Source organism: Dryobates pubescens, chromosome 24 (genome assembly GCF_014839835.1).
Source record: "Dryobates pubescens isolate bDryPub1 chromosome 24, bDryPub1.pri, whole genome shotgun sequence".
In the NCBI taxonomy this organism is placed as follows: Eukaryota; Metazoa; Chordata; class Aves; order Piciformes; family Picidae; genus Dryobates; species Dryobates pubescens.
The window spans coordinates 3,222,329-3,237,422 of NC_071635.1; the positions used below are offsets into that span (position 1 = coordinate 3,222,329).

A 15,094-nucleotide genomic window follows, 5' to 3' on the forward strand; every position below is an offset into this window, starting at 1 on the left:
GGGCTCGGGCGGCGCGGAGGGCGGAGGAGACGGAGGCGGGCGCGGGGAGGCGGGAGGCGGGCGGCGGGCGGCGGGCGGTGACGGAGCCGTCGTAGGGCGGAGGAGGCGGGGGGGCACCTCGGGCACACGGCGGGGCCGTGCCGCCGCTCACGCCGCGCCCTGTCACCCACCCCGCAGCTCCTGTCAGCGCCTGGCCGGGCGGGAACGGCGCACGGCGGCCGCGGGGGCACACCGGCGGGGCCCCCGAAGCCCGCGGAGGGGACGAGAGCCCACTTTTACCTCACGGTTTTGATGGCGGCCGCCGGGAGCCCTCTGCCGAGCGGGAGCCGAGGAGGAGGTTGCCATCAGGAGGGCCGGCGGCACCCTGGGGGACGTGGCGTGGTTTTGGGGGTGACTTCTGAGGGGCTGCTTGCCTCCAAATTATGGAGGGGGAGAGAGAAATGGCTGCCGGGGTGGGCAGGGCGCGGTGGGGTCTGAGGGTGCAGACGGCCACTTCATCATCGGTTGCTTTGGTTTCTCCTCAGGCAGCAGTTCCTCTCCTGGGAAAACTTTTTCAGCCCCCAACTTTCAGCTGTATGGACCTGAGTGAGGCTGGGAATGCCCTTCTGGGAAGCTGAAGCAAGGAAGCACAGGTAAATATCATCCAGCATTACAGCCTGTCTTCTCAGACACCCCAAAGTCCTTTTATTGCCAGTTACCATCATCTCAGACACCCCCAAATCATTTTATTCCCAGCTTCTGTCTTCTCAGGTGCCCCCAGATCCTTTTATTGCCAGTTTCCATCTTCTCAGACATCCCAAAATCCTTTTATTGCCAGTGTCTGTCTTCTCAGACACCCCCAAATCCTTTTATCCCCAGTTTCTGTCTTCTCAGATGCCCCAAAATCCTTTTATTGACAGTATCTGTCTTCTCAGACACCCCCAAATCCTTTTATTGCCACTTTCCATCTTCTCAGACACCCCCAAATCCTTTTATTGCCCCTTTCCACATTTGATGAGCTTACTGTGAGGGAAAGATGGGGTGAAAATTATAAGTAGAAGCCAGGGGGCAGGGAGGGATGTAGGTCTTTGCATGCCGACCTGTGGCACAGCTCAGGTAGGAAGGTGGTGATAGGGATAAAAACAAAGCTTTGGAGAGGTGCAGGGAGGTGTCTGAAGGAGCAGCAGATGGTTTGAGGGCTGTGGAGTGGGACAAGAGATCATGAGTTTGTATTCAAACTTACTTTCTACTGCAGCTGCCTGGACTCATTTATAGTCAGAGAGTGGGAAGGGCAGAAGGAGCCTCTACAACAGATCAAAGGCTTTTGAAAGGAAATATTTCTTAAGTAGTGCAAGGGTGAGTATCAAGAGGAGGGGAGCAGGCTTTTGTCAGTGGTGCCCAGCATCAGGACAAGAGGTAATAGGCACAAACTTGAATGTAGGAAGTCCCATCTAAACATGAGGGAGAAGTTCTTTATGTTGAGGGTGGTGAAGCACTGGAACAGGCTGTCCAGAGAGGTGATGGAGGCTCCATCTCTGGAGTCATTCCAAACCTGCATGGGCATCCTGCTCTGGGTGACCCTGCTCTGGCAGGGGGGGTGGACTGGATGATCTTCAGAGGTCCCTTCCAACTCCTGCCATTCTGTGATTCAGAGAAATGGGCTTCAGAGTGAGTAATTGGGAATGGGTGCACGTTGACTCTGACCCCTATTTCCCTCCCAGGGCCAAGCCCCATGACCCACAGCAGCAACATCATTTCTAACAAGTGGGAGGCTCACAGGGGAACTGAGGAGTCATGGAGGAAGACTGCAAAGGATGCAGGTTGTTACCTGATCACAAGTGCGTATTACACACATGGTGAGTCTTGTATTACATCTGCCACCACCACTGTAGGAGACATACATGCCTAAAGCCCATCCAAAAAGAATCCTTTCCTCCAAACCTCTGCTGCTTCTGTGTTTTAAATTCATGGTTTTTTTCACTCTCCACTGAAACTTTTTAACCAAGGAGGGTTTGGGTTTTTTCCCTCCTGTCAGTCTCACACCTGCCTGCCTCATCTTCTCTGGAGACACTGAGCATATAGTTAAACTGGAAGAACACAGAGTGGTTTGGTTGTGACTTGTTTTCCATATGCACATAGACCTGATTTTAAACCCAACCATTCCAGCTGAGGAATGCCAGGTGAGATGTAAACAGCCTGTGCTGTGCCCGTGCTCCCTTCAGAGACAAATGCTGCTGGAAAGTTTGAATCATCTCTGCACCACAAGAGAACACAGGGTGTCATTGCCTAGTCAGGTGTCCCTCAAAGATTTCCCAACAAACCAATAGACAAGGTGAGCCTGAGCTCCCAGCTGGGAGCAGAAAGGGCTTGACTGAATTTAGAGAATGTGCTTGGATGTGGATTTATCAGGGAGTGGAATGAAAGTGTGGGAATCAAGATGCTGCTTCTCAAAAGCACATCTTAGAATCCTAGAATGGTTTTGGTTGGAAGGGACCTCCAAAGGTCATCCAGTCCAACCTCCCCTGCAGGGACATCCTCCACTAGAGCAGGTTTCTCGGAGCCTTCTCCAGCCTCACCTTGAAGATCTCCAGGGATGGGGCCCCAGCCACCTCCCTGGGCAACCTCTTCCAGTCTTCCACCACCTTGATGGTATAGAACATGTTCCTAACCTCCAGTCTATATCGCCTCAAATTGCAAACCATTGCTGCTCGTCCTGTCCCTGCAGGCCTTTGCAAACAGTCCCTCTGCAGCCTTCTTGTAGCCCCTTTCAGGTACTGGAAGGCTGCTCTAAGGTCTCCCTGGAGCCTTCTCCTTTCCAGGCTGAAGAACCTCAGCTCCCAGTGTGGAATAAACAGGCTCCCATTAACATGCATATAGCAAGAGACAAGACTATAGTTATTTATATCTGAGCAGCTTAGGACCTGGTTAAACAAACTTCTATGTAGATGCTCCTCCATGGGTTGCTTTGTCAACCAAGAGGATCTTTTCCCAGCATGTTTGCAACTGAGCCAGTGGCAGCAGCGTGGAAATTCCCTTCTTACTTGGGACCTACAGCAAAAAATGTTGAGTGAAACGCCCAACGTTAACACAAAAATATGGGGGGGGTTGGGTTTTTTGAGGCAGAGTAATGCTTGTTCCTGAGGGAAGCAACTCCAGCTGCCTTCAACCCACCGGGGACACAGCCCTCGTGGGTCACACTGTCACAGGCTCTGCCTACGCGGTGCCCCCCGGCAGGGGTGGGGGTGGTGGTGTCAGCTTTGTTCTCAGTGGTGCAGGAACCAACCGCACGTTTTGTGCCGGTTAAGAACCGAAAGGCCCCGGTGATGCCCGTCTCACCGCCCGCCGGCGGGGATAGGGGGCCCTCGGAACGGCAGCGGCGGGTGAGGGGACCGGGGGAGAGCGACACCGCGGGGGGACGACACCGCGCGGCACTTCCGGGCAGCGCCGGAACAGGCCGGGGGAGGCTGTGGGCTCCGCCCCGCCGCGGTCTGCAAGATGGCGGCGCCCGCGGGTCGCTGCTGGTGGAGAGGTGAAGGGCTTTGGCTGTCTCGCCGTTGGGAAGGGGCAGGCGCCGGCCGCCGGCTCTCCTCTGTCTGCTGCTTGTGGTTTCTGCCTTGGCGGTGGGGCAGGGGACGGCCCCGAAAAGCGGCGGGGCCTGACCGGGCTGGGGTGGCCGCCGAGAAGGTGAGCGAGGCCGGGGCTCTTGCCTGAGCCGGTGTTTGTTTTTCTCTCCAGTGCTGGCTCCGAGTCGCGGATGGGTCTTCCACGGGCTGGACCAGCGCCTCGCCGCCGCCCCTGCCTTGGTGAGCGCCGCGCTGCCCGCCCGGTTCTACGCTGCGGCAGCGAAGTGAGTGCAGCCTCCCCTGGCGTGGGGGAGATAGAGGGGGGAAGTTTGCTGTGTTTTCGGTGTCCGCGGTGTTACCCTAACAGCCGAGCTGGCCTCGATGGCTTCCCGTAAGCTGTTGGCTCCTCAGTATTTCTTTCTTCGTTTTAGACCTTCAAAAGAAGGTTCACAAAGGACCAAGAAGGAACAAACAAAAAAGAAACCGGTAACTAGGAGGAGGCCGCTGATGAGCAAACCTGTGGATGATGTCTACTTGACGTGGCTTTACAAGAGGCCATCCTATGATTTGGAGGAGGCTGTGGGAATGCTAAAGAAGTTTCAGGAACTGGACTTCACTAACCCCAAACAATATGTCTATATTAATGTGTTCCTAGATATGGCACTAAAGAAGGTAGGTTGGAAGTGTGTGTACATTTTTGATACAAGTGTTGTGCTTGAAGTGCAGAGCAGGTGCTGCTGTTAGCCTTCTTGGCTGCCTCTTGCAGCTTCTCTGATGGTCAGAGGCTTTGTGCTTTTACACATCTGTTATTCAACATCCCTCACACTGCTGAGGTGAGGATAGCACCATGGAGGGTTTTGAAAACAGGCTGTTATGGGACTGAAATTCAGGACTGGTAAGAACTGGTCAAGCTCAGCTTTACAGTTGCTTAGGCTTTCTGCTGAAGCTGGAGAACAGGGCTGGTGAGGAGCAGCTGAGGCAACTGGGGGTGTTTAGTCTGGAGAAGAGGAGGCTGAGGGGAGAGCTCATTGCTCTCTGCAACTCCCTGAAAGGAGGTTGGAGTGAGGTGGGGGTTGATCTCTTCTCCCTAGTATCAGGGAATAGAAGGAGAGGCAATGGCCTGAAATTGTGCCAGGGGAGGTTCAGGTTGGAGATGAGGAAAAATTTCTTTGCTGCAAGAGTGGTCAGGGATTGGAAGAGGCTGCCCAGGGAGGTGGTGGAGTCCCCATCCCTGGAAGTGTTCAAGAAGCCTGTGGCCATGGCCCTTTGGGACATGATTTGATGGCCTTGGTTGCACTTGATGCTCTTCTCCAGCCCAATCAATTGTCTGATTCCATGAAATTAATGTGTGTATTTTGTTCTGGGGCAAAGTGTAAAGGCAAGCTTCTTCCACCCCTCTGCCCTTCTTGGTTTGTTTTATTTTTACATAATGTTCATTGAAAGTATGCTACCCTCTTGTTTGTCTCTGACCTTCTGAGTTAAAGATGTCCAGCCCAGTCTGTTCCTAAAACTCCTTCAGCTTCTCCCATTTGGAGAAAAGGCCACTTGAGAGTTGGTTTCTTTACACCTGTAACTAAATAGCCTTTGAAGGGTCCCTTAGAGCTAGAAAATCAATGGTTGAAGAAACACAGAGCTCCTGCTCCTCCTTCTGGAGGCTGTGTGGTGTTCTTAAGGCATGGAGAGAGACACACTCCTTGCTGGTTGCCCTTGCATCAGAAGCATCCTTTAGCTAAGCTGCATCTACAGCACCTCACTGGTTGTTGCTGGCTGGGCCCTGAGCCTGGCAGCAGTTCCACTCGAGTCACTCATCTCAGCCCCTTTCTCTTGGGCCAGCTGCAGCATAGTTAATTCAGGTTTCTTTCATTTAGACTTGAGCATATACTGGGCATAAAGCTGTCAGAACTTACACACCCTGCTCATTTATGACCTCTGGGCAAAGAAACTGAGGCTGAGGTTGGTGTTCAGGGGAGCAGCTCCACATGACTCTCTTGCCTTGCCTTTTAAGTCAGAGCGTCTGTTCTTTGTTGTTTGACTGTTTTCCTTCCTCACTAGAAAAAAGTGGAGCCATTTTCCAGCACTGTTCTCCTCCCACATCGCTTCACAGATGAAATCAACAAGGTCCTGGTTTTCACAGAGGTAGGTAAGCCTGAACCACTTGCTCCAGATGTTTTTACCTGGCCTGCTCTTAACCATACAGCTGCTTCACGTGCCACTGCTTTTGTTAAAAGCCAGACAAAGCTGGCAGGGGACAGGTTGGGTTTGTTTGAAGATGCATTTTGAAGCCAAAGAAGTTCAGCAGCCTTCTTTTACACTGGGCTTTGGTAGCAGGTTCTGTGCCTTTCTCTGAGGATGGTGGCTCCATCCAGTGGATGTTTCCTTACAGTTTCCAGGGGATGGAGATGAGAGGCAAAGGGCTTTTGATAGAGCTCTTCAGGAAATGGGATGGGCTTTTCTCCCTCTTCTCCTGTAGAATCAACTAAAGGTGAGGAGAGAGCTCTTCATAGAGAGAGTTGTTAGCCTTTGGAACGGGCTGCCCAGGGAGGTGGTGGAGTCCCCATCCCTGGAGGTGTTCAAGAGGGGATTGGATGTGCACTTGGAGCCATGGCTTAGTACTCATGAGGTGTTGGGTGACAGCTTGGACTTGATGATCTTGGAGGTCTTTTCCATCCTTATTGATTCTGTGAAAGACTTGGTTGTCACTTCTTAACTAGGCTCTGAAGTGGAGTTGCTGTGGTTTAATGGCCCTGGTGGTGTTAAGTCAGTGGTTGGACTCCATCATCCTGGAGATCTTTTTCCAACCAAAACAATTCTATATTAAATCATATTATCAGTCAGGGTTGGAAGGGGTATTTTTGGTCTTTGCCTTAAACCATTCTTAATCTGTCAATAGCTTGGGTTTCTACCCAGTTGTCCAGAATAAAGCACAAGGTATAGATGTTAATAATTGCTTGTCTTTGTTTCCCCTCTCTCAACAGAATGAGCAAGAAGCTGAAATAGCTCGAGAGCATGGAGCTGCTGTTGTGGGAGGAGTTGAATTAATTAAATGGGTATTTATTATCTATTTCCAAGAGTTCTGTAAATATCCTACATTAAACAGGGACTGAGGAAAGGGGAGAACCAAGAAAACCTCTGTCCAGGAAACTCTAGCCTGCGGTTGGCAGCCGAGAGTGAGAGATGGGTTTCTGTGCTCTGATGTGCTTGGAGGTCAGCTTGGGGGCTGAGGTGATTTAGTGCACTCCCAAATGCATCTGACTGATTTCTGTTGCAGATTTTGGAAGGTGAAATCCAAGTGGACTCCTATGTAGCTGTTCCTGAAATCATGCCTAAGCTGATACCACTGAGGGGCAAACTGAAACGAAAATACCCAAACACAAGGAAAAGTAAGAAGCAATTCTCTCCTCTCAGTCTCAAACTGACCAAGATCCCATCCCAGAGGTGACTGAAACTTTGATGAGGCTATATGATTAAATCACATTATATATAGGATTGGCTCACTGCTTCTGTCTTTGGTAAGAGTAGTTTTGGGTATCTAGAACAGAGTAAGAAGCAATTCTCTCTTCTCAGTCTCAAACTGAACAAGACCCCATCCCAGAGGTGGCTGAGCCAGCAGTGCCCTCATGCAGCCCTGCTGGGCTGCAGGCAGAGGAGTGTGAGCAGCAGGGTAAGAGAGGGGATTTTGCCCTTTGACTCTGCTCTGATGCTCTACTGCCTCCAGTTCTGGTGTCTCCAACAGAAGAAGGACACAGAGCTGTTGGAGTGAGTCCAGAGGTTCTGCAGAGAGCACTCCAGGGGGTCCTTAGAGCTGCCTTGCAATAGCTGAAGGGATCCTACAGGAAGGCTGCAGAGGGACTTCTCCTGAGGGTGTCTAGAGACAGGACAAGGGGGAGTGATTTGAAGCTGAGGCAGAGCAGGGTTGTTAGACTGGAGCTGAGGAAGAAGCTCTTCAGTATGAGGGTGGTGAGACTCTGGAGTAGGCTGCCCAGGGAGGCTGTGGCTGCCTTCTCCCTGGGGGTGTTCAAGGCCAGGTTGGATGAGGCCTTGAGCAGCTGAGTCTAGCTGAGAGGTGTCCCTGCCTCTCCCTGTCTTTCTGGCTTTCAGTTGCATGAGGGATTAAAACTTCTTATTAAAAAAATAAGACATGAACAGGTTCTTTGTTTGAAGAGAAGTCTTTGTTCCATTTCCTGCTCTGGAGGGAAGGGAGGAGGGAAGATGGGTACTATTGATGGAGTATGAGGACACCATTGGCTTGTCCATGAAGCACGTTTGATGGGAGTTTTAACTGCCTGAAGTGCAAGATTGAATTCTCTCTTTCTAACACATTTTGCTGTGCCAATAAGCACCACTCAGACCACTTCTGTGCCTTTTGTTCTTGGTGGTTTTCCAGATTCCCTTGGCCATGATATTCCCCAAATGCTGAAACTCTACAGAGAAGGCCTTCAGTACTCAGTACAAGATGAGGATGTCATCAAGACAAGGATAGCAAGAGTAAGTTCATAGAATTGGAGGGGAGCTCAGAGATCATCTCCAACTCCCCTGCCATGATCAGGGACACCTCTCAGCTAGACTCAGCTGCTGAAGGCCTCATCCAGCCTTGAACAGCCCCAGAGAAGAGGCATCCACAGCCTCCCTGGGCAGCCTGTTCCAGGAGGAGTTGCAGTCATAAGCAAAATAGGATGAGAAAGCTGCTACTGCTGGTAATCTCGTGACCTCACATCTTAACATGGGTTTCCCATTCCTCCTAGCTTCTTCTGAGAGTAAAGGGTAGATTCTCATGGATGAAGTCTTGATCTTGGGTCAGAAAGAGCCAGGTGAGGGCTCCCTAGGAGTTCACATGTGCTGAGTTGATGTCAGCTCTGTGGCAGAGGTGACTGCAGCACTGCACACACACAGAGTGGCACGCTCTGAGTTGTGTGCAGAGGGATGACTCAGTGGTTGTGGCTTGTGTAAGATGGCTCCACCCTCTCTACTACCCTGTGTACCTGACCTAGTTTCCCTCCTGTTTGTGCAGCAGAGCTGGGAGTAGTGCAGGCAAAGCTCTGGGAGGCTGAGAGCGCCTTGAGTGCATCTCTGCTCGGCACTGAGTCGCAGAGCTTTGTACACTGCAATCTCGTCCATGAGAAAGGAGTCCTTGCTGAATTGCACAGAAGCAGGAGGATCTGTTGCTGTGTTCCAAGCTGGAGTGTGGATGTTTCTGGGAGCCTGCCAAGCTGCCTTTCTCTAAGAGCTCTTTTCTCTTCAGTGCTGCTGTCTCATGTTGCCTCTCAGTTCAGTTCTGGCCAGTGGCCTGATGTAATGCTGTGCTCCCACACAAGTCAGCAGGCTCAGTGCTGCTTTCTTAGTAGTAATTGAGATGTCTTTGAAAAGCCCAGAAGTTGGCAGCAGTCAGGTTTGATTGGTAGATCTGAAGTTGGGAAGCTGGAAGGGTCAAATGTTCTTTTAAGACATGCAGCTTAAGGCGGAAGGGAGAGAAATGAGGACACTTGGGGTGTCTCTTTCAAAATCAAGTGATACGTGGAGGAGAGCTTCAAGTCATTTTCTTGAGGGTTCAGAGATTGCATTGGGTTGAAAGGGACCCTCAAAGGTCATCGTGTCCAACCCCTCTGCAGTCAGCTGGGACACCTCCAACTACATCAAGCTCTGATCTTGGATGACTCCAAGGATGGGGCCTCAACCTGTTCCAGTATTTCCCCACCCTCATTGTGCAGAACTTTCTCCTGATGTCCAACCTAAATCTCCCCTGCTCCAGTTTCAAACCATTGCCCCTCATCCTATCCCCACAGGCCTTTCTGAACAGTCCCTCCCCAGAGTTCCTGTAAGTCCCTTTCAGATATTGAAATGTAGCTCTAAGGTCTCCCTGGAGCCTTCTCTTCTCCAGGCTGAACAGCCCCAGATTTTTCAGCCTATCCTTGTAGCAGAGGCTCCAGCCCCCTGATTATCACTTGCTCTGTCAGGTCCATGTCTCTCTTGTGTTGGGAGCCCCATAGCTGGACACAGCACTCCAGGTGAGGCAGAATCACCTGCTGGCCACACTGCTTTTGGTGCAACCCAAGCTGAGAGCTGCTTGTTGGGAGGACAAAGTGCTATGAAGAGAAACCCAGGTGAACAAAAAGGGTAGATGCAGACCTAGTGCATGTTTAGAGCTCATTGCTCCCATGTGCTTCATGTAGAAGGCAGAAATTCCCTGGAATGTGTTAAAATGGGAAAGCAAAGAGGAAGAAACTGATTTTTAAAGTGGTTCATTTGGTTCTGTCCAAGCTCTTAATGGCTCCCATTTGAGGTGCTTTGGGGTTTTGAACTGGTTTGTGGTCTTTCAAAGCTTCTTTGCTCAGATACTGTAGTGTAATTTTTGAGGGAAAACACCTGTTTAGAGTGTGGTTTTTAAGGCTTTTTACCTTGTGTTGTTTCAGAGCTGTGGAAATGTAATCTCCTGGGTAGAAATAGGGAGGGTGATAATGAACACAGAAGTGTAACAAATCCTTTTTTACTCCCAGTCCGTTGGGTAAGGCTGCTAATGGGATTTGTAGCTCCTCAGCAGGGAGCACAGAGGAACAATCTATCCAAATGCAGCCTAAATATCTGCCCAGGGCTTGCAGATTGATTAGTCTGGGCTTTACATATCTCCATGGCTAACTTGGTTTTATCTTTCTGCAGCTGCATATGCCTGCTGAGCAGATCATTGCCAATCTGAAAACAGTCATCAATGATATCTGCACATTCAAGCCATCAACTTACGGTAAGCAGCTGCTCTTCTAATGTGGGAGCTGAAGGTACAGCAAACAAAATGAAGAGATGAGTGTGGGGTTGGCATTCAGTCACCTTTGTCTGCCTTGGGGCAGGGGGAGGAAGCTGTTTGGCAGCTCAGTAAATCAAGGTCTAAGAAGTGGCTGGCCTGGAAGGGCATAGTGCCTGCTCCTATTGATGTGAGTGCTGAATGCACTCTGGCACAACCACAGAGTCACAGAATGGTTTGGGTTGGAAGGGACCTTAAAGATCATCTAGTTCCAACACCCCTGCCACGGGCAGGGACACCTTCCACAGAACCACAGAAGATACCAAGTTTGAAGGAGCCCTCAAAGGTCTTGTCCAACCCCCCTGCTGTGAGCAAGGACATTTCCAGTCAGATAAGGTTGCTCAGGCCCCACCTCCAATCCTGCCTCCAGTTCTGGTGCCCCCAGCAGAAGGAGGACACACAGCTGCTAGAGTGAGTCCAGAGGAGGCCACAAAGATGATCCAAGGGCTGGAGCAGCTCTGCTGTGAGGACAGGCTGAGGGAGCTGAGGTTTAGAAGACTCCAGGGGGACCTGCCTTCCAGTACCTGAAGGGATCCTACAGGAAGGCTGCAGAGGGACTTTTCCTGAGGGTGTCTAGAGACAGGACAAGGGGGAATGATTTGAAGCTGAGGGAGTGCAGGGTCAGACTGGCTCTTAGGAAGAAGTTCTTCAGTACAAGGATGGTGGGACTCTGGAACAGGCTGCTCAGGGAAGTGGTGGCTACCTCCTCCCTGGGGGTGTTCAAGGCCAGGTTGGATGAGGCCTTCAGTAGCTGAGTCTAGTTGAGAAGTGACCCTGCCCATGGTGGGGAGGTTGGAGTAGATGATCTCTGAGGTCCCTTCCAACCTGAGCCATTCTGTGATCAACAAGAGACTGACAGCAGACATGCCCACAGGTATAATTCTGATTCTGGCTATGTGCTTCCACAGGATGGGTTGGGACCAAGATAAATCAGCCTGGAGACACAAGAAGTGACCAAAATCTTTGGTGGTTTTTGTTTTCTAGACCCTATTGTGCGGAAGTTGGTCATCAGATCTGCAACCAGTGAAGGTTTGATGTTGAAGCTTAATGGAATTCTACCTCAGGTGGAGAAAGGAGAAGGAGAAGTGGAGAAAGGAGAAGGAGAAGTGGAGAAAGAAGGAGAAATGGAAGAAGAAGAAGAAGAAGAAGAAGGAGTTGCAGAAGATGATGAAGAAAAACGTGCCCAGTAATCTGTTAGTACCTGGTGTGTTTCCTTGTAAATCTGAAGACCAACTTGGGAAGCAAATGGTGTCACTGAAATCTTTCTGGGAAGGGAAAGTAAATCTGAGTGGGGATTTATTTCTCCCCCCATGTAAATTCTGTGTAACAAGAAACATTGCCCCAGACAGGAGTCTGCTGTCAAAACTGAAGAGGCTTTAAGATTCCCTTTGTGGCTAGCTGACAGCTCCTGCTCTGTGTGGTTTGGCTTTTGGTGTTTTATGGGTTGGTTTTGTTTCTTTTTCTTTCTTTGCACATATTTCTTACTTTAATAAAAGTATTTCTGTAACTTCTGAGCTGTTGCCATCCAATTGCCACAGCTGAAGTTTAAAGACCAGCATATGGATGAGGCCTTGAGCAACCTGCTGTAGTGAAGGATGTCCCTGCCTGTGGCAGAGGGGATGAATTAGATCATCTTTAAGGTCCCTTCCAACTCATTCTGTGTTGTATCCCTAGTGCTGGGCTTTTGACTGTTGAAATTGCAGGATGCTCAGTGCTTTTGTTGTCTTGGCTGTCCCCACTGGGGAACAATACTTCATCTGTCTTTGTTCTCCTTCCTTCCTTTTTCCCTCCTCCTTTCCCCTTTCTCTTTTTTTTGTCCTCCTCCTTTTCCCCTCTCTTTCCCCCCTTTTTGTCCTCCTCCTTTTCCCCTCTCTTTCCCCCCTTTTTGTCCTCCTCCTTTTCCCCTCTCTTTCCCCCCTTTTTGTCCTCCTCCTTCCCCTGCCCTGCAGAAGTTGAAGTTGTAGAGTGAAGCTTTTTCAGCTCCCTAGCACCAATCTCTGTTAATTTCTGCCAAAAAAGGTAGATTTTGCCTCTGGAAGATGTCTGCCTTTTAAAAAAGGTGATGTTTAAGTGCAATATGAACTTAAACCAGAAGCTCTGACTGCTAGTTGTGCCTTCAAGGAAGCAAAGCGTGGAATAAGAAAGATTCCTGCAGAAAACTACCTGGGAAATGGTCAAGAGTGGGAATACTGCAAATCTGCACCTCCAGCAGTCAGGTGAGCAAAGGGAAGGAGAAGGAACTGATGGATTGAGCAGATTTTCAGCTGCATTTGTTCAGCTGTAATCCTACAGCTCTGAGGGCTTGTTTGGAGTGCCACTAATTGATCAAGGAGCCATTTGTAAACCCAGCATTACACAAACTCTGCTTTTCATCCTGGGATGCTCAGCTGGCACAGAGCAGAGATGAAAGGCAGGAAGACAACATGAGATTATTTCCCTTTTTAATAAGCTTAGTCCCCAGCCTTGCAGAGTGGCAGTTGTTGGATGTGTGCTGCTTGTGCCAACAGTTTAATTGGTAACGGAAAAGTGTAGCTAAAATGGCATTGCTGCCTGCTACAAATTAATCCTGCTGTACTAATTACACCCCCATGCTTTGTAATGCTTTACTGGTTTCTGGTTAGTCAGGGCAGAATATAAATAGGTTTTCTGTCCTGATTATTATGTCCTGCATGGTAAGAGGCACCCTTTGCACTGGAGTTTGCTGTTAATGACTGCTTGATACTCCTTTGGTAGGTAAATAGAGCACAGATCTTCTGTCAGAAGCAAAATGTCAGGAACCCAGGACCTGCTTCCCCAAATATGTGATGAGTTAAGAAAGGATGGGCATTAGCCAGTCCATGCCAATCCAGCCAGTCCATGCCAGCTGCTTTGGTGAGATTGTACCTGCAGGAAGTGGAAACAATCTGAAGGAGGTTTCTCCACAGTGAAAGGTACTGCAGGCAGACTCTGCACACACTTGGGGCATCAGAGCACACACTCTTGGTTACTGTAGAGCAGCTGACTAAAAGTTACCTCCTGTTAAACCTTTCTGTGCACTCTTACTCCTCAGCAAGAGGAGGGAGATGTTTGAGGGGTAGTGGACACCAACTGGAACCCAGGAAGTTCTGCCTCAACACGAGGAGAAAATTCTGTTCTGTGAGGGTGCTGGAGCCCTGGAGCAGGCTGCCCAGAGAGGTTGTGGAGTTTCCTTCCCTGGAGACTTCTGAGAATTATCTGGATGTGTTCCTGTGTGGCCTGCCCTGGGTGACCCTGCTTTGGCAGGGGGCTTGGACTCAAGCATCTCCAGAGGTCCCTTTCAACCTCCACTACTCCGTGGTTCTGTGTGATCTGTTGGGGGGTGGTTGGAAGGACAAGACCATCTTCTTTTAGACTGAATCAAAAGCAGTGTGGTCAAGGGCAAGGATTCTGCAGCTGTGCTCTGCTGAGACCTCACCTGGAGGACTGTGGCCAGCTCTGGCACCCTCAGCACAAGAAGGACATGGACCTGTTGGAGTGGGGCCAGAGGAGGCCACAGCAATGACAGGAAAGCTGGAACAGGCTGAGAGAGTTGGGGCTGTTCAGCCTGGAGACAACTCAGGGACAACTTCTGGTGACCTTTGAGTGTTTAAGAGGGCCAGAGAGAAGCTGGGAACAGACTTTTGAGCAGGGCCTGTTGTGACAGGACAAGGGCTATTGGTTTGAAGTTGCAAGAGGGAGATAAGAGAACTTATGCTGAAGGTGGTGAGAGCTTGGCCCAGAGTGGTGGGAGATGCTCCATCCCTGGAACCATTTCAGATCAGGTTGTTTGGGACTCTGAGCAGCCTGCTCTAGTTGCAGATGCCCCTGCTGAGTGCAGGGAGGTTGGACTGGATGAGCTTTGAAGACCTTTTCCAACCTAAAGTGTTCCCTGATTCCCACAGAGCACAGGGTGAGGCAGGCTGGTCAGTGTGCCCTAGTTCTCTGCCAAAGGGCTTTGTGTTTTTCAGTGCACTTTTACCCTTCATCCTCTCCTGGCTCATTTTTTAGCAGCACAGCCCCAGCCAGGGTGGATTTGGTTGACAGCTTCATTTCAACCCAAAATATTTCTGAGGGGAAGTATCAGGTTACAACATTCGAGGTCACAGCCTCTCTGCCTCTGAAAGCTGATGGTGAGAAAGCAGCAGCTGATGTCTGGGGCTTGGAATCCTTCACTGTTTATGAGTATTGGAGAAGTTCACTGATGGTTCTGGTGGGGCAAAGGGAGTGCTGCAATACATTTAGCAGCACAGATGATGTATGACTGCTCTGAACCTTGTCTTACATGAACCTGCTGTTAGTTTAACTAAGGAGAAGCAGGCAATGAACTTGGGATTCCCAGTCAGTGCAGGCAGAAATATTTGCCCAAACAAGGAAGAAATCACCAGGCCTTTGTGGGGAATGAAGGCTTTAAGCTGACACTCAGCCTAAACCTGGGCTTGCAGTCCAGGAAACCTTGACTCTCTGCAGGTCAAACTGAGTTCATGAGGCTTTTGCTGTAAATTCCAGCATGGAGGTAAAGATAGAAGAGCAGGACAGGGGTGTTCCAAAGGGATGCAAGAAAGGCTGAGCTCTCCCTGCCCACTGGGCTCTTTGATGGTGCAAGGAGTTAGAATTAGCACTGGTCCCACAGCCACGGCTCTGCTGTAGCTGAGCGTGGTCTTGGCAATGTCAAATCAAATCAGCCTTGGACATCTCTGGAAGTTAACTTGCTGGGCAGAGGCAACAATTTTCATGTTCCTGGGGACAGAGCTGCCAAGTTCTGCTG

General features: G+C 50.2%; 1 protein-coding gene across 1 annotated transcript; it reads left to right on the forward strand.

Annotated features, from left to right (window-relative positions):
- The first annotated feature begins 3,302 nt into the window (after nt 1-3,302).
- MRPL1 (mitochondrial ribosomal protein L1) lies at nt 3,303-11,552 on the forward strand. The gene is given in 9 exon segments (XM_054172503.1): nt 3,303-3,432; nt 3,715-3,826; nt 3,974-4,214; nt 5,595-5,678; nt 6,518-6,589; nt 6,811-6,922; nt 7,927-8,027; nt 10,194-10,275; nt 11,317-11,552. Coding segments are annotated over 9 exon segments (1,170 nt in total).
- The last annotated feature ends 3,542 nt before the right edge of the window (nt 11,553-15,094 follow it).